General features: G+C 36.2%; 1 protein-coding gene across 1 annotated transcript in view; it reads right to left on the reverse strand.

Annotated features, from left to right (window-relative positions):
• Positions 1 to 23,556, reverse strand: part of REV3L (REV3 like, DNA directed polymerase zeta catalytic subunit) — a 113,563-nt gene that overhangs the window by 49,982 nt on the left and 40,025 nt on the right. The window contains exons 2-10 of the mRNA XM_030267753.4: positions 19,178 to 19,367; positions 17,777 to 17,851; positions 16,152 to 16,312; positions 12,069 to 12,165; positions 4,132 to 4,226; positions 3,453 to 3,557; positions 2,395 to 2,479; positions 2,161 to 2,309; positions 1,744 to 1,869 (exon numbers count right to left, since the gene is read on the reverse strand). Of these exons, the coding sequence (XP_030123613.4) occupies positions 1,744 to 1,869; positions 2,161 to 2,309; positions 2,395 to 2,479; positions 3,453 to 3,557; positions 4,132 to 4,226; positions 12,069 to 12,165; positions 16,152 to 16,312; positions 17,777 to 17,851; positions 19,178 to 19,367 (1,083 nt within the window). The remainder of the gene's footprint in view (positions 1 to 1,743; positions 1,870 to 2,160; positions 2,310 to 2,394; positions 2,480 to 3,452; positions 3,558 to 4,131; positions 4,227 to 12,068; positions 12,166 to 16,151; positions 16,313 to 17,776; positions 17,852 to 19,177; positions 19,368 to 23,556) is intronic.

A 23,556-nucleotide genomic window follows, 5' to 3' on the forward strand; every position in this document is an offset into this window, starting at 1 on the left:
TTTGTGACCTCCAGTCTACCAGGCATCTTTGTTACTTCTCTCTCCTTCTCTGGTTGAAGAACTACAATCTCTAATTTCTTTCCTCAGGAAGCATCATATGATTATAATGATCTTGAGAATTATATAAAACAGATCTCAACACTGGTGAAAAAGGCATTTTCTTATATTTTCCAAAGGCTTCACAAGATACCATGCAACCCTTTACAACAGATACCATCCTCTTTTCCAGAGTTTTTGAATTAACCCACTTTCAATTATACTTTCTATTTTTGGCTCTTTTGCCCTTTATGAGGCTCATCATTGAACTCCAACCTCTACTTCATGTTAATATGAACCTTGGGGATGTAATTCACACTGAATAGCAGAAGTCATGTGGTTCACAGTCCCTGTGGCACTACAACTTTACTAGAGGAACAGTGAACACTGGTGAAGGCTATGGGAGAGCATAAGAGACCCAAATATGCAGCATGTTGCTCATAGTCACACAAGACACCAGGAATCAGCATGACAAGAAGGGAGGAGACAAAGAAAGAGAAAAAAAAAAAAAGTAATATAATCTCAATTTGATTACCTAGCCAGTGGAAAAAAAAGACCATTTCAACATTTCAATTTGGTTGAGCAAATCAATAGGGGCATAGGGCCTAAGTCATAAGGCATACCCTACATATTATTTTAGTCATTTTTTATTCTCTCAGGTCTGTTTATGTTTGCCAGCTCCCAAAGAATTTCTTATAATTCTTTCAATAAACCCAAATCCTTGCTTATAAAACTTCTATGATCAAAATCTTGCCTATTCTCTGCAAAATAAAACAACACTACACTCTTAATCTAACATCATCTACTCCTCCCTTCTTAGGAAGAACAGATTTCAAGGTTGTCTATTGTATTACCCACAGACATATACTATTGCCCAAGCACATATTCGTACCCTATAGGTATCAAAAGAAATGGAGACTACTATGGGTTTTAAATATTCCCTGCCCCACACTGTCTGGTTCACATTAACATTATACATTATGTTTACCAAAGAACATACACAGAGATATAGCATGAACTATGTGCTTTTTATCTCCTTTACAGTATTTGAAATATTTCTACCTCATAGTTTTTCATACAAGTTCCTTTCTTGGTTATTTTATGGTTGTTTCCCCCTTGTGCCTCGCAATTTTACTGTCATGGTTCTTCTCTCCTCCTCTTAAATATTCTGCTTCTTGTTTCTTAGCCTTCAACCATTCTTTGTATGTAAAAATATTGGGAAACACTCTGTTGCAACTTGCCTCTCATTATCAACCTACTATTGACCAGTATCTCCAGACAGGTGAGCTTCTGAAGACAGATCACATGCATGTTTTCTACCTTAACTGTATGAAAGATGCAGTCAGTAACTGCAAGAGTATCATGGACAGACAGTCAAAATCATCTTCATTCTGATAGTTTTAGCCTTATAGCCCTAGAAGCATAAGGAAGAGCAATACCCACAAAAGCTGACCTGGCAAGAGGACAGGGCTTACAGAACCAAACACAGCAGCCTCTACAAATACAGTCCTGGTGACATTCCTTAGAAAACATAAGGTATGTTTTGGTGGTGGTAGGGTATGTGTCTGTGTGTGTGATGTCTCAACCTGTTTAAAAAAACTCCCTGAGATAAATTACTTACTTTCTTCATGATGGGTAGCCTAAGGGAGCACAAGGCTGTGGAACAATAAAATAGTTTGGAAGAAAAGACAGTCCAGTCATACTCACTAAAAACTGTAGTCTGATTCAGTCTTTGAGACAAAGGCTGAAAGCTCTGACTATTCTCCACAATGTTTAAAATTGCTTCTTCATTAATAAGGGCTTCCTCTTTATCAGTATGCATGCTCTTGGAATCTTTAAAAAAAAAAAAAAAAAAGAAGAGAAAGCATAAAACTTCAGAGTCAGAGATATCAATACATTATAAGCAAGTCACTTCAGAATGGATTTTACTATCCGGGTATATTTCCATTATTTGCTGTAACAATTTTAAAAATATTTACTCTAACAATAACAAAAACCTAAACTAGTCTTTGGTTTTTCATAACTAACAGTCACAACTTCCTTGGCTTACTTCTGTTAATAGTATGAACAGCCAAACTATGATGTAGATTTATGCCTAAACAATTAGGATATTAAAAAACTCACCTTTGCTCATCTGTTTATCGTCATGCACTTCTACTGTATTAGCTGGTGTACATGGAAAGGCTTCAGGAGAAAGTACCTCAGAATGCAGTGTTAGCTCAGCAGAGAACTCCTCTGATCCATTACTGTAGTCCAATGATCCTGACAACGTTCTAGGTAATTGAAAAGCAAGTTTTAAATGCATATTTAAGGGTTGCATGGAATACTATATTTTATGACAAATGGCTAAACACTTACACAGAGAAGTCATTTTGCTTGAGAATTTCTTTAAGTCTCTTCTGAAAAAATTTTTCACTCTCTGTTGCTGGCACAAATCCACGGTCTTTAAAATTTGAAAAATATTTGTTATTCAGTTTTACTTTGACCTCTCAACACAGAGAGCAGCTAAAATTACTGATTTTATTAGAAAAAGGCTCAAAGTTGAAGTGCCTGCTAATTTTCCGTGCCAAATCCGAGGGCTGACTTTCCAACTGTATTAAAAAAAACTTTAAAATACTTCACATACTCCCAACTGATCTCATTCCCAACTGTGAGTATCAACAGCATTTACAAATCACAATGCAATTACCCCAAGGTGAGCATCCAAGAAAAATCAGTGAACACTTTTGAGAAGTCTGGCTTATGCAGCCTCAATAACATTACACAGAAACACAGGAAAAAAGTAATTCAGAAAGTAGTCTGCCATAGCCAGGAACCTGCCTCTTTTCTTCTTTCAATCCTCTGTCTTACTTGCCAAATGTCATTCATATTTTAAATGAAATATGGCCTAGGTTCTATGGAGAATAGCCTGTTCACTATGCAATTACATTGCAGAGTACAGTCTTTCCCGTGTAATGAATTTTACATAAAAACGGGGACATAAAGACAGGGATTTGCCTATCCTATTAGAATTTTAATCTAATACCACCTTAGCTATAATTCTGCAGAAATTCAGTGGGACTGCCCTTGTGCATAAACTACAATGGAAAGCTTCAAGATAAAGAGATTTAGTTTTGTTGGTATTTAAATGCTTTCCATCACAAAATATACAATATTAACTACCATTATCATTCATTCTGTCTAGAATGTTTTGCAGACAGCTGAATCATGATGTTGTTAGGCAAGGTTACATCATCTTGCTTTAAAAACAGGAAAACACATACTGGACCATCACTAAGCTTGGAAGTAAAAAAACCCAGTATATCTAAAAATCCCCCAAACATGATACACCAATTTAAATTCTGTCCTCTTGCTTGCTTCTCATTCAAAGTTTTGGATTAACAGTTGCACTATTGGATTTTTTTTTTTTTTTTTACCTTGTGACTCAGGTGGCTTAATCTGAGAAGATTCACATTTCTGCCTCCGTCGCTGCTTTTCATCCTCCCATATAGCTTGCAAACCAGGGTTCCTGCCAATCTGGGCTGAAATATGCAATTATACATTAAGAGAAATCTGCCAAAATGACAAAGCATTCTTTCCCCATACTGGATTCTGACACTTTTCTTCATCTCTTTGTCATTCTAGTCTGTTGTTTTTTAATTGCCATTCCTGCCTTACTCTACGATTTGGTATTATGTAAAAGTTAAGGTGTAACTTCATTTGCTTTCCAGATCTCCTGTTTGTGATCTAGATCTTTGGCTTTTTCTTGTCTTCCCACCAAGTAGTGTATATATGTATATATAGGTGTATGTACATATATATGCATACATGCACACATGATGTTGGTATTTCCATTAGTATTTTTCCTATAGGTCTGAAACCTTCTATTATGCATTAACAAAAATCTCTTTATATTGCTCTGATAAGACACTATTTTTATAAACTCTTTTCTTTTAGAGTTAGTTATTTTTTAAATCTTTATAAATTTGGAGATCAACAATTCACTTACACTGAAATATGGATTGTGATTTAGCTGACCTTTGAAAGAAGAGTGAACTATGACAACATGGTTTCTGTTCTAAAACCATTTTACATGGAAAGTTATTAACACTTCACCTTCAATATCGAGTTGATTCAAAATGTCAGCAGCTACTGCATCCACCTCCAATTCACAGGTACTTTGTGGCTCAACACCTTTCAACATTAAAGAGCTGTGACAACATAAATACCACAGATTAATTTTATCAATACACTGAGTTTGAAACATGCATCATCACTGTTTTTTAACTGGACTAATATCTAAAGTTATTTAGAGGAAACAGGAGTGACTGAATGCAGAATTATCATTTCCCATCCTCACTTGCAAGTCCTTAAACTAATGATCATATTCAAATCTAATTAGATAAGAACTCTGTACCTTCCACTTAATGGGTTTAGCTTTTATTTTGTGAGGAGAAGAGTTGGTAGATAACTCTGACTTACTAAAGCAATTACAATAATGTTCTTCTCCTCAAATACAAGATGAAATGTTCTATAGAACTCAGCCAATAGGACTAGGTGTGTAGGCAGGATCATACACCCAAAAAACACAGTGGCAAGGATTTTTCTTTCTCATACACAGTTCAGAAAAATGCAGAGCACTTTAACATTTACAATTCATTTTTCTAGAGTTTTTTCTTTATTTAGCCTGGTGAATAAGAAAGGGAATATTAACAACCCAAATACTTGCTGGACTAAGGATAGCAGGCTTGATGAAGACTTGAAATACTAGAAACTAGATTCAAGATTGCTGTACAATTATCTGATCACCTTCCTGCTGTGCCTTTTCAGATCTGCAAATGTCAGTGACATTCCACCTGTTGCTCTCAGTGAACAAATTTTAAGGAGTCCATGGAGGAAGGTAACAAACAGAAACCATCTTGTTAAAGTCCATTTACCCTTTAAAATCTTTTAGGGCAACACTGAAAATCCACTCCAAGCTCTTCAACTTTCAAGTAGAGCTTATAGCAATAGGACAAGAGGTAATGGTTTTAAACTGAAAGAGAGTAAATTTAGACTAGACATAAGAAGGGTGATGATGAAGGTGATGTATGATGAGGGTGATGAAATGCTGGAACAAGCTGTCATAGGAGGTGGGAGAAGTCCCATCTCTGGAAACATTCAATGTCAGGTTACAGGGCTCTAAGAAACCTAATGTAATTGAAGGTGTTCCTTCAGGTGTTCACTACAGGAGGGCTGAACTAGATGACATGTAATGATGATTGTATGCACACTTTTAAAGACAATTCACTGCCATCACATTCCTCTGTTCCTAGTCATGCCATCAGCTAGGAAACAAGCCCACAATATGCTCAAAATGCGTACTTTTCATGTCACACACTTTGGGTGTTCATTCATCAAAGGATTCAAACAGAGCTTTGACTGCACAGGGGGCAACAGCAACTGGATGCAAGCTGAAATTTTTATTCTGATCCCACAGTAACAAACAACTGCAAGAGCACTGGGAAACAAGACTGAGAGAAGAGGCTGCAAGAATTGTTAGCTCCCTTTACAAAACCAAAACACTTCTGGGAACAAGCAAAAAGGACCATGATACAGAACGGTCAGTAACATCAGAAATGTGGGAAATACTTGTCTTGACTTGTCTGGAGGATACAAAATCAAAGATCTGAGCTTCCCACTTTCACTGATTTCCTCTTTTAAAAGACAATAAAAGAATCCAAAAGCTAATGAGGGTTGGAGAGAAAGATGAGGAGCCTTTCTGTCAAAAACTTCAGTATTTCAATTTACATGGCATATTATTCAAATTAAAAACACTGAGATAATAACAGGCCTTTTCTGAAACAAATCTAGGATTTATCATTATAGTTGCCATTAACACTTCCATGATAAAGGCAGGGCTGGCAGTCAAAACTGCACACTCTAAAGAGTTATGTGGAAGCTAATAAAGACACCTGACACACAGTAAATTCTTCAGTAGACTTGGGAGAATGTCTTCCCAATACCACTGGTTCATTAGCTTGGCATTTAACATCCTCGTCAAGGCGAGCTGCTAGACACTTGCACTAGCTGAAATCATGATGGAAGCACTACAAGCTTCTGCAACATTCAGGTAAGCCACAAAGGCCAAGAAGTCATTTGTTCCCACTTCAGGAAAACCCTTGAAGGGCATAGGAAAGCAGAGCAGCTTTAACTGCCCCTTTTAACATTTTAATTTATGTTGATTAAAACAAAAACATGAGGTGCTGAGGGGGAAGTACAAACTGCCCTGAAGTAGAGTTATTTAACATGGTTACATGCTGCGTTGGGAACTGGTTCATCTGAGTATTGCCAATAGCTTGGTCAGCTGTTAGGTTTGGTGCTTTTACCCACTTAAAACAAATGTGTGCAATATATTGGGAAAAAACACAAAATAATCGTATTTCCCATTCTCCCTGACACATTTCCTCAGCAGCTACAGTGCTGTTTTTAGCAGGTGAGAAGACAGCACGAAGTAGTCAGAACATGTCTAGCTTCCCAGTGGTAGTTATTGAAAATATGAACTATTTCATGTCATTAGCAGTTGTAATGCCTTGGAAGATACTCAGAAGTGGCCTGTTAAATACAGATTGCTTCATACAACAGACTAATCACCTGCCTCACATCACATGCATCAGTTTTGCAAAGAAAAGTAGTGGTTTAGGTAATGCCAAAACCATGATTTGAGAGTGTCTGTACTAGAACAAGGTTAGAAAAGACAAATTAGCAAGTCCCAGGCAAAGCTTTTCACAGCATCTATGTTCCATTTTGTAAGAAGGAATGTAAAGAGACTTGTTCACAAGATAAACCTTGTAATACAGGTATATGAAAGACAGGGTTAAGTGAGGTAGTGTAGAAGGAACCCAGCTGCTGAAGAACAGAAATTTTCTCTCTGAAGAAGCAAGATGAATCAGGGTTGTACAACACTGAGTTACCATGGCTAGGCTATTTGGGATACTCATACTAGTTAATTTTAAATTGCTTTTTATACCTACACACTAGGTGAAAAACTGCAATACAAATTCATTTTACTTTTGTATTAAAAGCTCCAAATACATTATTTTGAGAAGAGAGAAAATGGTCCTTATTTTTGAAGAATGTAATAGTTTGTTCACACTATCCACTGAGATAAAAACTATAGTTTGGGATGAAACTTGTGCTCAAAGAAACTACCAAGGTTTTTTTGGTTTCTCAGATGTTGAGACAATGAATTAAGGCTACATTCAACACTTTTTAAAAAAGTGCTCATGCTCACTACATACAGCTAGGTAGATCAAAGCCCTTAAAAACCTTGAGAAATAATCAACAAGGTCAATATCTTAATTCACCAATATTAATGACAGCCTAAGGAAACAAGTTCTGTAATGACCACATTTGAGGTATTTGTAATGTAAAACTGAGCACAAGAGACAAAAATTAACTCCATGGAGTACCTAAAAGGTGTTATTCAACCGTGCTGATAAGGACTCAAAAATTTTACATAATGATTTTCCATACTCTGTTCATGGCAGAAAACATGTCCTTGTTTTCAGGATGTTCAAGTGACTTAAATAATGTGCACATTGTATTAAAAAAATCAAACAGCTAAATAAAAACATGCACAGGCTGACAAGCGAGAAAAGCAATTATGACAGTCACAAGCCTAGCAAAAAATCTGCAATATTACATATCTGCTAGACTGTGCAGAAGTGTTATTTGTCAGATCTCTCCACTTCCATATAAACTAGTGTCTAATAGCAAATCTTGTATTTAAAAAAAGGAAGTGTTTCTCAAAAGCATTCTACCAATCATTCTGCTTTTAACACATCATGTCCAAGTGGCAGACTTGACTAGCAGATACTCTAAGTCTGATGCTTACCAGAAAGTTTTCTCAATGGAACTCACAGAAGTGTTTCATCATTTATTATCAGCTGCCTGAGTGGGATAACAAAATGTGTCTAATGTCCAGAACTCCTGATGTCAAACAGTTGGATAGCACTACTAGGTTCAGGTGACTGCTGCACATTTTAGGGTAGGCTTTGTAGGTTTTCAGTGCAATAACACTGGCAAGTATTATACCTAAAAGCCTTACAACATGAGGGATTCCTAGGTAGCAGAGATTTTGGACATTTGTCTACTTGTTTGTCTAACAAAATCATTCTAGAATTACATTAAAAAAAATATCTCTGGCTTAATACAGCGCACTTATCATAGCAGTGAATCAATAATTTGGAGATTTGCCAGGAGCAAGACAGGACATGGCCGGGTTGAGTGCTGTTCTTGGTAAGAGGCTGAGTAGCAAGGTGCTCTCTAGCATGAAAGAGAGAGTTCAGTTACCAAGAAAATTTGACACAGTTCTCAAATGTTTTTTGAAATAAGGAACCATCACTAGCATTTACTCGGCAAAATGCCGCTCATGTTACACATGCAACTTTTAAACTTTGCATATTACCTTCCAGGTATCCAGAATTGTATTTCAGCCAAGTGATATACTGTGTTCAAAGTCAAGAAATGTCCAATCACTGTCACTGCTTGCTTAAACAAGAGAACTTGTTAAGTGCCACTTACAGCAAGGACTTGGCAGATACGTGTTGGACTATCCCTAAAATGTATTCTTAATGTACACAAAGAATAATGAGTCCAAACAGACATCCCAGTCACTAAGAATACAAGACAGGCCTAGAAATTTTGTGGTCTCAAGCAACATTTGACTGTCTTTTCCTTTCTTGCTTTTTTTTGAGAGAACAAGTAGTAAGTATACAGCTGAAAGGTAGGGAAAGATTTATGTGATCTTCATATCTGATATAAAGAACAAGCAAAGAAATTTAAAAGTTCAGTGATATTTAGAAGAAACTCCAGATGCTACCGAAAAGAGCAGTCAAATTACAGTAAGTACAGTAGGCAAAATTACAGCACGCAAAAAAATTTTTGCTAAACCATTAACAAAACATTCAAGTATCTCAACTTGAACTGGACAGAACTTGAAGGACTAGACAATAAAGTGAGAGGACTGTGCAGGTATTGCACATGAAGCTAGAAATGAATACAGCTGTTGATAAGTAAGTACGTATGTTGGGAATACAGAACATACTTTTTTAAGAAAAGATAAATAAAGGAAGAAAGGCAGCTTTATAGCTATTGAGTAATGCTGTAGCCTGCAAAAATAGAAACAGTTGAGTAACAATCATTCCAGGAAACAATTAAAAGGGTTTCCTTGGATAGGTATCTCATACTGTCTGGGTCATATTTACCCTCAGTAAGGCTTATCATGACACTTATAGATCCATTAAGCCAACCTAGAAGCAAATTTTCAAAATTTGAAAGGAAGTAGGAAGGCAATATGAAAGTGGCACTACAGTATGGGTTTGATTACAAGAACACAGTTTTAACTTGATGACTCCCACAAATAATCCAGGAGAAATTTTAACAGGCAAATAATTTTGTGCAGATACCGAACAGAGTAAAATCAGGACTGGAAAAGTTCAGGCTTTTTGCTTTGCTATAGCATGTAGGTCCTACAGCATGGGGAAGACAGTCATGCTAGAACACCTTAATAAAAAAACTAATTTTCTAGACAAAAAACCATTTAACACAGTATCAAATGTAAACTATTTCAGTTGCAGGAATCATAAATGAGTACCTGATTTATTAAAGTATTTTAAGAGCTAACTAAATGTGAAATTCCTCTTGCTTATATAAAAAGGAGAGAGCATTGATACAAAATGTGTAGAACTCAATATAGACCAGTTTCTGTGACTGAGCTTACGTCACATCTCATTAATACAGCAGTGTAGTAATGAAATATCCTGATAAGGCAAGCCAGTAGACATGTTGGATACATAACCAGATCATAGCAGCAGAAAACTAAAGCAGGATAACTCAGGAGTAGAACAGTAACAGGATGAGAAGAGAAAATTCTTGTACTAATAAATCCTAAAATGCTCACAAGCCAAACTGGCATGATAAATGAAACTGTATTGGGAACTACCATTATCGTTGCATATGGTGTACAGAGAATTTGTGCGGTATATTATGTACTATTCAGGCTTTACATTCAAGAAATAAATTCCTGCTGGTAGAAGTACAGCAAACAAATACCAGGGAAATGGAGAGCCTTGGTATTTTCCCCATTATTGTTAACATCCCACTTCTGGAACATATGTGAGTGCTGGAGAAGGACTGGCACAAATGAGGTGCTGCACCCTGGCTGTATACATGGAAGTGTGGAAGGAGGAGGAAAGAAGACTTGTGGTTACAGCCATGAGGAGGCATCCTTGGTTCCTGCTCTGCTGAGCTTATCCCACTCTAGTTTTGACAGCCAGGAAGTACCACTTTGCTTTCTTTTTATCTGCCTTCCCCAGATCTGTGTAAAGTAACATCAGATAATCCTGGTCTAACTTATGATCCAGCCTTTAATGTTTAAGTAAGCTGGCTTGTGGAACCAAGCCAAATAGAAGTTGAAATGGACTGTGAATGAAATATGCAGCCAAAAAGAAGAAACAGCCCAAGAACAACTACACATAAAGTGACCAGAAGTTGTCAGATGAATGTTGTTGCAAAATCCCCTTAAAGCAGTAATAGAACCAGAAAACCAGATGTAATCAACACAAGCTCATATTTTTGCATGCTAGAAAAGCCTGAAGTATGGTTTAATGCACACATTTTCTATTAGGGAAGCAAATTCTCCCAGTACATAACAGTAGCAGGAAGTTTGGCATATTGAGCCCAATAAGCTCTTCAGAGAAGAATGACAGGATCCACCCAAAGACTGAGAAGATTACCAGATGACAGAAGGACCTGCTGAATCATTAGCAAATAGCATAAAGAATTAACTTCCTGTAGATAAACTATACAAATCAAAGTAGCTTCACATACTGCGAGTTTCTCTCCCCTCCCCAACTTTGGCCCAAAACTCCCAAAATTTCAGAAATATTTCATTTTCTTATAGAAGTAAAATTATTACAAATTACAAACTGTAGATTACAAAATGCCTAGGAAAAAGGAAAAGCATGGGAGACAGAGATGGAAATTCTAAGCTGAGTTTCTTATGTAGCTACCATTTGAAATGGACAAATTGAAATTCTCTAGTAACACACTATTCATAGAATCATAGAGTCATTAAGGTTGGAGAAGTCCTCTAAGATCATCACGTCCAGCTATTAATCTAATACTACTAAACCATGTCCCCCAAGCACCACATGCATTTATTTTTTGAACAGTTCCAGGAGATTCTACCACTTCCTGGGCAGTCTATTCCAATACCTGACCACCCTTCAGTGAAGTAACTAATATTCAATCTAAACCTTCCTGGCACTTTTATTGTTTATTATTTCAATTATTGTAAATTAATGTACATTATTTTACTTCTTGTTTATTCTTTTTATTATTTATTACTCCCCTTTCATCAGACCATTTTATTTTGCCCTCCCACTTGTTACCTGCGAGAAAAGACTGACCCTCACCTGGCTAAAACCTCCTTTCAGGCAGTTACAGAGAGCAATACGATCAGTCCTGATCCTCCTTTTCTCAAGGCTAAGCACCCCCAGCTCTCTCAGCTGCTCCTCACAGGACTTGTGCTCCAGACCCTTCACCAGCTGCACTGCCCTTCTCTGGACTCGCTTCAGCACCTCAATGTCCTTCTTTTAGTGACGGGCCCAAAACTGAACGGAGATTTGAGATGTGACCACACCAGTGAAGTCACGTTAGTTAAAGAGGATTAGAAAAACACAATCTGTGAACTGATGTGTAAATATTTTCTATAACTATTAAGCTTGCTTCATCAAAGTCAACATTCCAAAACCCAGAAAGTAGAATTTTGCCCATTATTTCCCAGCTGGATTTTTACAACCATAAACCACAAAGCATCAGGTGACCAAGACTATACAGAGAAACTACAGAGAAACTAAATAATGATAATTTGTGTCACATAATCACTTATTTTTTTTAACATGTAAAACATATAAGGGTCCTTTATATGAGAGACTGGAACTCCATTACATGCAAATTAATGTATATAGCAACATACAGCATACAACAGAAAAACCCGGGATGCTGACCTTGGTATTTCATCTTCTTCCCATTCAATGAAAGATACATTGCTTGAATTTTCTGGCAAATGAGTTCTGTGATGTTTACTTACACCTGACGTGTCACCTAGGGAAAAAGTAGAATGAGAAATTAATTAATGTGGCAATATTTTTTACAAATATCATTGTATAACTGCATTTATTATTTAATATTACCAGTCCACCTGCTCTTAAAGAAGAAATAGCACTGCATGATATAATCTTCACCCATTAACTATGCTATCATATAAATGATCTAATTTTATTTCTAACACATAGACACACTTATATAGGAAAGAAAAGTATACTTCCAACACACTGACATTATTTGAACTACATTTGTTGCATTCTAGTCACATCTTAGCCTAAATTCAGTCTTCTGTTTGTGAAAATTCCAAAAGAAATCATACAGTCTGATGCAAACTTCAGGATTTCCTGGGTCCACAGTTCCAATCTCAATGGAAATTAGAAGCCAAAGAAAACACTAAATTCTACTTCATACTTTTTCTTATTTGTGAACTGGAAGGGAATACACAATACATTCCAGATACAATGGTAGTAGCAGTAAGTGGAAACCTGCAATGAAGGCAGACATTGTCTGACCTACAAATAAAGAAAACACTAAGTTTGCTCAGAGGCCTCCACATAAGGAAGTGTGCTGCAAAATCATGCTGGTGAAGTCATCTCTGAAGAATTCCTACCTTCCTTGAGGTCTCCACCTGAACCCTCAGTCTCCAGAGAAAGGAAAGACAACATACACAAGATACGGCATGAGAAAGAAAAAGGCCCAGGAATGGAGTTGGAAGAAGGTAGAATGAGAGAAGAGTTTGAAAAATTACTCAGTCTCCCACTTCTACCTGAAAGACCAGCTTGAACCTTGAATTTTCTAAGCTATGGTGGTGTCACGCACTAGCAATTTTCGGGTGTTAAATTTGCTTTTCAGCCATAGCAAACACTCCTGCATTTGTCAAAGTTACACCAATTAATTCAAATGTCAGCAGTCTTCAGTAATTAAATATTTATTAGAACTTGTATTTTTATTCTAAAAATTTCCTAATAGTCTTTCCAATGTGAATTCCACTACTTGGAATATAAGGTTTAGGGATACGTCATGCAGCAAAAAGCCCTAAGTTACTACAGAAGCAACTGGCAGGAACCATGCCAAAAGCACCTTAGACGCTACAAACAGAACCTGCAAGAAGTAACTTCCTTTGGTCTGGAACAATTCCGTATGTTCCAGACCAAGCTTACTGCACTCAGACTAGGTTCCTGCAAACCCTGCCCCTACATCAGACTCTTAAGTGTACTGAGATGGCACAAAGATGTGGCATTCAAGTGGGGCGAAGACACTCCTGTGCTTATGCAGAGCCAGCTCACATTTCAGCCACACCTGTGCTGTTACAGTCTGTGCACTTCCATGCCTAAGCAGCTGATTCTGGAAAGACAGCACAGAAAGTCTGATCCCATTTGCACAGATCCAGCTCAAACCTAGCACGCCTTACTGTCTGTGCTGCTCAAAATTGATGACTTGTCCTGGGCAGCTGGTCCAGGAAGAAACACAGCCATGTTTTTACTGGGTAGCACATCAGCTAATTCTCCATATTAAAATGTAAGCTGACTATGCATGGAAACAACTCTTATTATTTTTCATCTGCAACTTGAAATAGTTGATGAAATGGGACTGAATAGTTGTCTATTTTAAAGGAAAATACATCTGATAACCTATGCAAGATTATAGACCAACAGGTAAAATATATACTATTATTTTAAAAAATTATATGCATTTCAAATACCAGTTTCAGTGGATTATTCCCTTTCTTATTCCCTATCATTGCTGTTTTCATATATTTCTAAAAATTGTGGCTCAAATTCCTGTATTAGTTTGTTTATTCAGTAAAATTAATCATAGGGATAGGAATTTAAAGACACTCAAATACTCCTTCTCTTGATATAAAGATCTTTAAATGCAGGAGCAATGACACATCAAGGACTTTCAGAGGCATATTAAAGAAGCAGATTCAGCTACTGAAAATAAAAGTTTTGCAACAGTTACAGTGGTATGTGATGCATGAATGAATAGGCAGGCTTCTTCACAGCCCATAAAGACAAGGACTTGAGGAAAAGAACTGCTGCACCTTCTGGATACAAGCTGATGAAGGCAGAATGTTCCTGCTACAAGAAATCTGCATGCTGACCTCTCTCAGCCTTCAAAAACACTGACTTATCTCAGTGAGAAAAATACCACTATGAACAGGTTCCTGAGGCTTGCTTGCTTACACTGACAAACACATTAATTGCCAGACTCATTTTTATATCATCATCTGCAAGGGAAGTAAGGCAAATGTTTGCTGCACATCTTTTGGTAAAGGCCTTTACTGTTGTCTAAGAAACAATGTTTGGCCTAGCCTGTGTGACACAGCTGTACCTGACTGAAAGGAACTTCCACAACACAGAGGCTGAGGAAGAGGTAGGTAAAATGTGTCAGGTGTAAGCAGAGGCTGTGCTTCTGCGCTACTCCGACAGCCTGAGCTCAGAGGGGGCTGCCATACAAGGACAGGCTCTTGACAGCAGTGCCTCTGTAGAGCTGCATCAGGGACAAACCATTTGTCACTTGGCTGCTGTGCCAGGAGCAATAGACAGTGATCCTGTGCCTGGGGACTCCAACAGACTCAGCTCAGGTCAGGCTACTGATGCATGTGTGCTGTGGAGCCATGCAAAGCAGAATGAATCTTCCTAGGAGCACGGCAGCCAGCATCTGTTCAAGCCAGACAAGGTAGTATCATTTTTCTCCCTTTATTTTATTGGATTCTTCCCCTCTAAGAATATCTAAAAGTCCACTGGTCTCAGCCTATGCTCCTCTTCCATCCCCTTGTTCCCATTCAAGACTTAGATCTCTCATCCTTAAATAAACGATGAAGAAGAATATAAACAGCTTATGTTTTTCATCTACCATCTGAAAGAGGGAAAAAAAAGAGCTATGGAAAAAGAATGGAAGTGACTATTTGATACAATTACATTGCATGTTTCCAGAAGACTGGAAGATTAAAGGTACCTGACTGTATTTCCTCAGGACTGAAATTCCTGAAGATGCTCTGTCCATGGCAGAGCTTTTGCCTTCCTACAGTTCTGACACGAGCAAAAAGTGTGGCCTATTGTTGGGTATGAAAAGAGTATTTTCTTTCAAACAAGAACTAGTTAGAATTAGCATACTGGGCTAACCTATTGCCATCTGAATATACATGCATAAAAACAAGGAGGAAATTCAGCATGATTATTGCTCTATGTTTTTACAGAAAGATATTTCACCGCTGCTTTCAACTTTTGCTTCAGCTGTAGGAACAATTATGATTTAAGTAAACAATACTTATTTTACTAAACACTACGTACCATAGGTATACTTTTCCTACTGTAATCTCTCCTTTATAATGAAGAATTTAGAAGAATTAGGGATGTTTTCACCAACTTAATTTTTATGTCAATGGTACATCTGAAATGCCAAATTAATTTTTCAAAATGATTCCTTTGCTCACACACTAATAATTCAAATTTTACCTTAGAGCAAATGACTTTAGCACAAACTCAAGCATTTTAATTAAGAACATTCACTGTCATCACAGCAAAATCATTAGCCATAATTTTGTAAAGACACTACTGCAACAAAAAAAAAAAAAAATTTGAATTGATGTAAGAATCAAAACCACAAGAAAATAAAGCAACAATACTATTATGCTATCTTTCATGTCAATTCTTCAACTAAACATCAACAATTTTTCATCTTCTAGAAAAGAGGTGTGGTCATCTTGTGAAATGGTCACAGCTGCACTGCTGACAGAACACGTATTTCTTGATACACAGCATCTCATTTCAGGAAGCAGGCTCTTCCTCAATCCCCACACAGAGGCAAAAAAAGCTACATATGGACTTTGTTTTGACACAGAAAGCAAACTTCAGGGAAACAACATGATACTCATCAGCCAAATAAAGCAAAAGCTTGACAGCTAGTGATGTCTTGTTCACAATGGCAGCTTTTACCTTTCAAAACAATTATTTGGTCTTAAGAAATAAACACCTTACCTTTTCTCCTTGCTTTTCTGAATTTGACAGCAGCCAGGTTTATTAAATTCATTCCATATAAATTGTAGTCTATAAAGAGTTGGAGGAGGTAGGGAATATGGGCTTCATGAGGCTGGTAAGACTTGTTCATTATGGCTCCACCTTGCAGAAGCTCACAAACTCTAAAAGACAAATTGGGACAGAAATAAAATATTATTTCAGTACAACAAATATACAAATACAATACAAATATTTGTATTTGATTTCATCAAAATATAGAATACTTAGACATTTTAAATTTTGCCTTAGTTGCATTTCTAACTTTAAGAACTGTGTTTTCACAATAACAGATGAACAGAAATGATCTCTGCTAATAATGATACAATATTTGTGTGTTACTGGCAAAGGAGACTTGAAACCTTCAGCTGAAAAAACTCCAAACTCTCTGAAAAAAAAAATCCTACAATATTCTATTCCTGCAAGTGAACCAAAAAACACTATATGCCATGGAAATCTTTCAACAGACCTGTGGCAGTTGTATGCCTACTCAGCAGTAATAAGTTTGAAAGTCTCTCTAGTTCTTGTTGACATATATACGATACATAAAATGTCCTTCATGGTTTTCAAGCTACATACTGTATACTCAGAAGCAGTATTTTCAAACTCTGCATAAGGACAAATCCTCTCTTTTAAACTAAGCTACACATTAAAAAATAATTGCAAGTATTCAGATAACTATAAACTGGTACAGCAAGTTTTTCTCAAATTAACAGCATAAAACTATACAACCAAGAAAAGCACTAAGAATTTCTAAACGCAAACAACCTGGGATTAAAAATAAAGTTTTATACTGAAAAAGGAAAAGAATAATTTAAGTGAAGTGTCAGTCCTTATTTGGATAGGAGTAATTCAAACATAAGAAGCTTCAAATTTTGAAACAACTGTCCTGTCATCCATTAATACAGAAATTTTAAGCCATGCAAAACTTCACTTGCCTAGAAGAAAAATCAGACAATCCTATCTTATGCTCATGTATGGGACCTTTTTAAAACAAGTTACAGTATGTAATAGCACATACTCAAGAGATTTCAGTTTATGCTTGGGAAATAATTCTTCCTTATTTATTCCTGAATTTACTGCAGCTACTTTGACACTAAGATTGAAATCAACAGTACTTTCATACAACAGAACATAACTCTATTGAGAAATAGAGAACCTATCAAATAACAAAAGTTACTCAGTTTTCCAAGTAAATCTTAAATGTAGTAATTTTTATTGGAATTAAAACCTACCTAAATTTATTTCATAACAAATGAAATGAAGCTATATGAAAGAAAACAGCTACATTGTTTTCCTTAAAAGTTACAGGAAATGTAAGCTGATGTAAATTTGTTTACGTGTTCACAAATTACAGGAAACATAAAACAACTAATGGCAAGTATGTTTTGGTACTGCTTTCCTAACAACACTCTACTGCTTTAAAAGATTATTGGTGTGTTTAAAATTGGTAAATTTTAAAGAGTTTTGAAAACCAAGAGACAATAATTTTGGAGATTTTAAGTTACAGGTGAATCTTCTTTCAAACCTGACTTTTTAATTCAAAATATAAGCAAATCAGACAGAACTTCACACTTCCACATCCTTACCTTTTTACCATTGCAGGATTGTAAAGATAAATCTTCATAAACTGTCTCTCCTTTTCATGGTAACCATAAAAAGGCCTGAAGAGAAAGAAATAAAAGCAAGAAGCTAGCCAGTATTTAAATAATCATGTCTATATACCCAGGTAAAGATGAAGATGTATATCACTTAGGTCTTCCCCATTACCTCTTATGCAAACCAAAAAAACACCTGAAACACTCTTATGCTGCTTTGAGGCAATGAGCAGCTGACTTTCAGTAACAACTGTTCTGAAATTCTAAGGCAAGAAAGGTGAAAAAGAGGCAGGTTCACCTAAATTCCACCTGTTCTTTTCTCACTTATTCAAATAAATATTGTCATCAACTGTTTACTCTGTCTAGCTTTCACTACTGAGATGAACTGCAATTTATATATTACATTTTATATAGTTCTCACAAAAAGAACAATATCAAGAAATTTGGTAGGTGACCTTCTTTGTTACTGTAAAAGCATCAGAAAACTTTTGATTGAAAATAAAAACAAGTTATTGCAGCCCATTTACTTACAATAGCTAGAAACCACCAAAACTGGCTGGGAACAGAAATATTATCTTCCTACACTCAAACAATTAGAAAGAATGTCTTTCAAAAATGCATGAAAAAAGCAAATAAAACATAGTGTTATACAACACTGAAATTTATCATTTACATTGTGTGAAGATGAAAAACTGAATGCATGTATCTTGATTACATGTGCTTTTCCAGGATATTTTCCTATTAGTCATTATGATTTGACTTATTTTTCAACCCTTGATTATACAAGTTAAAAATTAACTAAAAGAGTCCTTAAAATGCTAACATTCAATATAGAAAGCTACACAAATAAAACACAATGGTCATCTTGACAGATTAGTAAATGTATATTTAAGAGCCTCCACTTCCTAGTCTGTACTGCTGTAAGAATCAGACGGATAAACATGACTCGAGGCTCTCCATGAGGGCAATTTTACATGAACCAAAAAAAAAAGAGAACACCTAGAATCAGGCTCCTACAAGACATGCCTGGTCTCAGGGAACACACAACATTCCAGAGGTAGAAAATGCTGCATGGAAAGTACTGCTCTAACAACAGAGACAGAAAAAGCTAAAAACAGATTTTGCAAAATTATAGACACTAGGATACAATTTAGCAAAAAATGGTTGTGGCAAGAAGGTTTTTTGGGACAACCTGTTAACTATGTTAAGGTCTAAGCAAGTGAGAAGAGTCATTTAGAAGTTGTACAGCTCTGTATGAAGACATACATGGGTGGGGAATGAAAAAGGATTAGAACTGTAATCAAAAACCAAGACCAAAGTACTTTTATGCAGTTACAACAGCAATAAATTATTCAAAACAAACAACCAAAACTCCTGACAGGTCATACTTACATTCCAGATACTAATGATACTTTGAAAACATGTTGAACAGTAGAAGATGGATTGCCTAAAGCCACATTGAGTGCTCTGTCAATGCTGAACGCCACCTGACGAAGGTAGCATTCTGGATGCTGTCCAAAACCATCGTACGGTACATAGAGGTAAGGAAAGATACCATGCAAGTGGAGACAAGTCTTCTGACCTAAAAATAAAAGGTAAACATTTATTTTCTAATTACTACTTTTTCTAAGTAGGTGCCACATTTTTTCATATTACTTTCAGGTTCTTCAGATAGAATAAATTTATGATGCAAGTGCAGGTGTGTTTCAAACAAAAGGTACTAATGTAGAGCAGTTCTCACACTTGATTCATTGACAAAACCAATACAGAACAGATGTAGTTACGTGACATAGATATGATTACACCTGTGTTAAAGCAGAATTCACTACTAATTATTTTCTTTATAGAAATAACACAACATCTCTCTAAGACTAACTTTGCATACTGAATAAGTGTCGGATGCTTAATAGTTTCTCAGCTTTTGTGTAAAGTTTCAGTATCAATCACCTCTCAGAAATTAAAAAGTACATCCAGAGCACCTATGAGGCCATTCAGTATTCTAGTTATTAAGGCATAAGTTGGGATGTGGAAAAAAAAAACAGGCAACTTTCAACTTCTAAAATCTGTAATCCCTCAGAAATTTCTACTGTATATGCAAATTTCTAGACTTCTTACAACACGCTTACTTCTCAGCATTAGCTTCCTTGAGTCTGCAGCAAGAGCAGTGAAAGGACACACTGTGAAACCTTTGTGCTAGACCAGTCTGAGCTTCTCATTCACACAAGTAATACAGACTGGGACCTCCCAAACCCAATACATTTTTTGAGAGACTAGTCTCAACTACAATGCATGATATCTGTTCTTTTCTCACCACAGTGCAACAACATATCCATCCATTTGCCACCTTTTCAGTCCCCAAAATCATTCATGACTTCTCAGTGGCCAATGAAAAACTTTCACAGAAAAGTAGAGTAAGCGTGTGCTTCTGATTAACAACCACCACCACAATGATAGGCAGTACACATCCCTCTGCATTTTGTTTGGATGAACTCCCTGCATGAGGACAGCAAAACTGGCTGTGCTTTCATCACCCAAGAGATGAATGCTACAAAAACAGAACACAACTTTACTGGTCCACAAGACCAATGAAAAGACTTCCAAAACTCCACTCTTTCAAACTGAGGTTATTTCTCAGCTGGTGGAGCTTGCCTGAAGTATTTACACTCAATCACATCCCAGTGGCCACCTAGTGAAGACAGCTTATGTCTATTAAAGCACAGCAGTAACAAGATCTTCAGAATGAGGACCGCCTGCAAATCTTTTACACCTGTGAAAAGCATGCCCAAAAATCCCACTAACAGCACAGCTTTTTTTGCCTCTTTTTCAAAACTGGGGTCAGATGTATTGTTCTTCAGTTATGTTTAGAAGTAAAGTAATTGCTCAAAAAAATGGTACTACAAGCCCATTTTCCAAGGTGAATTTTATTCTTCTTGCAAGTCAACTCCATCATTTCTCCTCATCAACGTTGAAATACAATCTATATATGCATTCTTAATGTTGAAGTCATCATCTATGGATTCTGCCCATGTCTTTTAATATATTTCAGGAGAATAAATTTATTATTTATGTACTGAGTTTTTCAAACAATAATTCATTAAGAGAAAGGGTAAACTAAAGAAACTAAGAACTACGGGTTTGAGAGGTTTTTAAAAGGTAAAAATAAAGGACAATAAAAACTTCATATGGCAGGAAACCTCTTCACCCCCTAAGGTGGGAAAAGTCATATATTAGTAGCATGTGGACTGAGAGGAATGATTTGTGCAGCGGCAGCAAACCATTTATTTTCTATACCAAGTCACCAACAAATTTGAGTGTATACTGATGGCTGTACTTAGGATCAATTTTGAATAAAGGAGTCCCCCATCCAAATATAATTATCAGAAAACTAATATTATAGTACTATTACCATTATAGTTGTTTAAAGTTTTACAGTTTCTCTATTCAAGTTTGGTTGGTGGGTTTCGGGAAGGATTTGAGTTTGGGGTTTTTTTAATTATTTTTGTTGCTAAGTTGGAAAAAGTGGGTTGTAGGTTTTTTTTAAATGTATTGCAGGATCATGTTCAGGGGGAAATTTAAACTAGTTCATGAAGTAATTTGCCTGAATGCTCACTGCAGCTTAAAAAAAAAACAAAACCAAAACAAGTTAACAAACCAAGTCAACCCAAGCTAAATTTGAAATTGGAATACAGACTGAATTTCTGTATATACAAATATACATGTTTATCCCCCCATGAATTTTATAAGTTCAGATGTTTGCTTCCTAGAACTTGACAGCCAGAATCAGTTCTGCACTTATACTTTTTATATGCAATACTAGCTATGGACTCCTTTCCAAAGCATGAGTTTTTTCACATTTAAAAAATACCTTAGCTTTAATGGCTGTCCAGGTATTCTGAGTTATAGTTAATTTATGATCCTTTTGGTTTTTTATGTCATAATTTATGACAAAATTGCAAAGCACCAGAATAAACAGAACAGTGACACAATCTAAATTTACTGTACTTAAATTCAGGTTCCTTTCAAGTTAAGCAGCTATTTAACAGTTCTTGGTGAACTGAAAATGTAATTTTATTGTTGAATAAAAAAGAGAACATGTACAAAGAAAGTTTCCTTCTATTTCCTTCTGTTCCCTTTCCCCGTACTCTCCTTTATGTGCGAAAAACCCCATAAAAAACACTATGGCTTTCGATTGAGCGGAGTCAAATTACCACTTAACTCCAGGGAAATCTTATAGAACACACATTCTGAGCTGCTTTTCATTTTTGATTCTGCCAAGAAAGCAAACAAGTTACTGCTGAGTTAAGACTCCTATTAGGCTAACAGCTGCTCAGTTACATGGGTTTACACAGCTACTTACTTTGATCCTCGATAGTATTGATTTATTTATTGTGATATTTGGTTATACTGCTATTTTTACTTAAAACTGACATTATTACAAGTCTTATTCTGCTAACTGTTAAGAACAGTAGTGTATTTCCATCATTTAGGTAAAATCATCAAAGTGCACCAAATATCACGGTATTGAGTTTGAAGCCCAGACTCCAGTAACAGCAACCATGGTTTGCACTAACCCATTAAAAATTCTAGTAGATTCTTTCCAATAGAGCCACAAGGAGAAAAAATATCTACCCACTGAGGATTTCAGACCTGCCAATTTACATGAATTAAAAACTTGGCTTGGGAAAAGGTTAATGAGTTTCATGGTTTAAATATGTTAATCTTATGTTCCTGTTTCTTTTTGGAGATACAAAGAACAAATTTGTACCACTAGAACAGCACTGCTACTGAAACCACTTACAGATGATGTGATTTTAATATCTGTTCATCAGTTTCTTCACATCTGTAGAACCAGTGGAAGTGGTGCTCAACAGCAGATTCTGCATATGACCACTCTCCACAGAATTTCTGTATACAAAATTGGCCACTGATGGCACAGACAACTGAAATGTTTTTTGTTCTGTGCCCTCTTCATGGACCTGAAAGAATGAGGTCTGCACTGGCTGAATAATCTGCAGATCAAGCATCCCAGTATGACTCAAGGAGACTGCTAATTAAAGCACCTACAAGTAAAGCTGAGGCTCAATCATGAGTATTTGTAAGGCACTGAATGAAGTCGTAAATGAAAGAACACAAAAATTGTTGCTTTAACATAGAAAAAAGGCAGCACACAAAGTTTTTAGATATTATCAGATACTCAGCGAGCAAATTGGCCATTCTCTCTGAAGACACTGCCAATTAAACATCACTATAGATTAATAATAATAATAACAATAATAATAACAATAATAATAGTAATAATGAATCTATACTTCAAAAATAATAGAAATGCAGTATTTTCACACAGTATAGAAAGAAAGCTCACCTGCAAAACCCATACTTCTAAAAGCAAGTGGCATAAATGTTACTGAAGTATTAAAATAAAGCATTTTGCATACTTGACCCATGAAAGAGATATTAAGAAAGTCAGTCTGGTATTCTAGAAGATGGTCACCATCTTACTGTTAGGAAGATGGTTGCCATACATTACTATTAGGAGCATATACCAAGCAGAATCCTTCAGTTACTCTATATTTTTTGTTATTACAAGAAAAATTTGTAGCAACCCTAAGATAGAAAACTTCAATATTATCAGAAGAGAACTGAAACCAGAATGATAAAGCAATGCAAAGATACAGGAACTGATGTCTTCTGACAACCAGAATGCTCAGCCATGCAGAATGATCTGGTAGGGATAAAACTGAGATGTAGTCTACACAGAATGCTGAAGCTGG

The sequence above is a fragment of the Taeniopygia guttata genome, chromosome 3 (genome assembly GCF_048771995.1).
Source record: "Taeniopygia guttata chromosome 3, bTaeGut7.mat, whole genome shotgun sequence".
NCBI lineage: Eukaryota > Metazoa > Chordata > Aves > Passeriformes > Estrildidae > Taeniopygia > Taeniopygia guttata.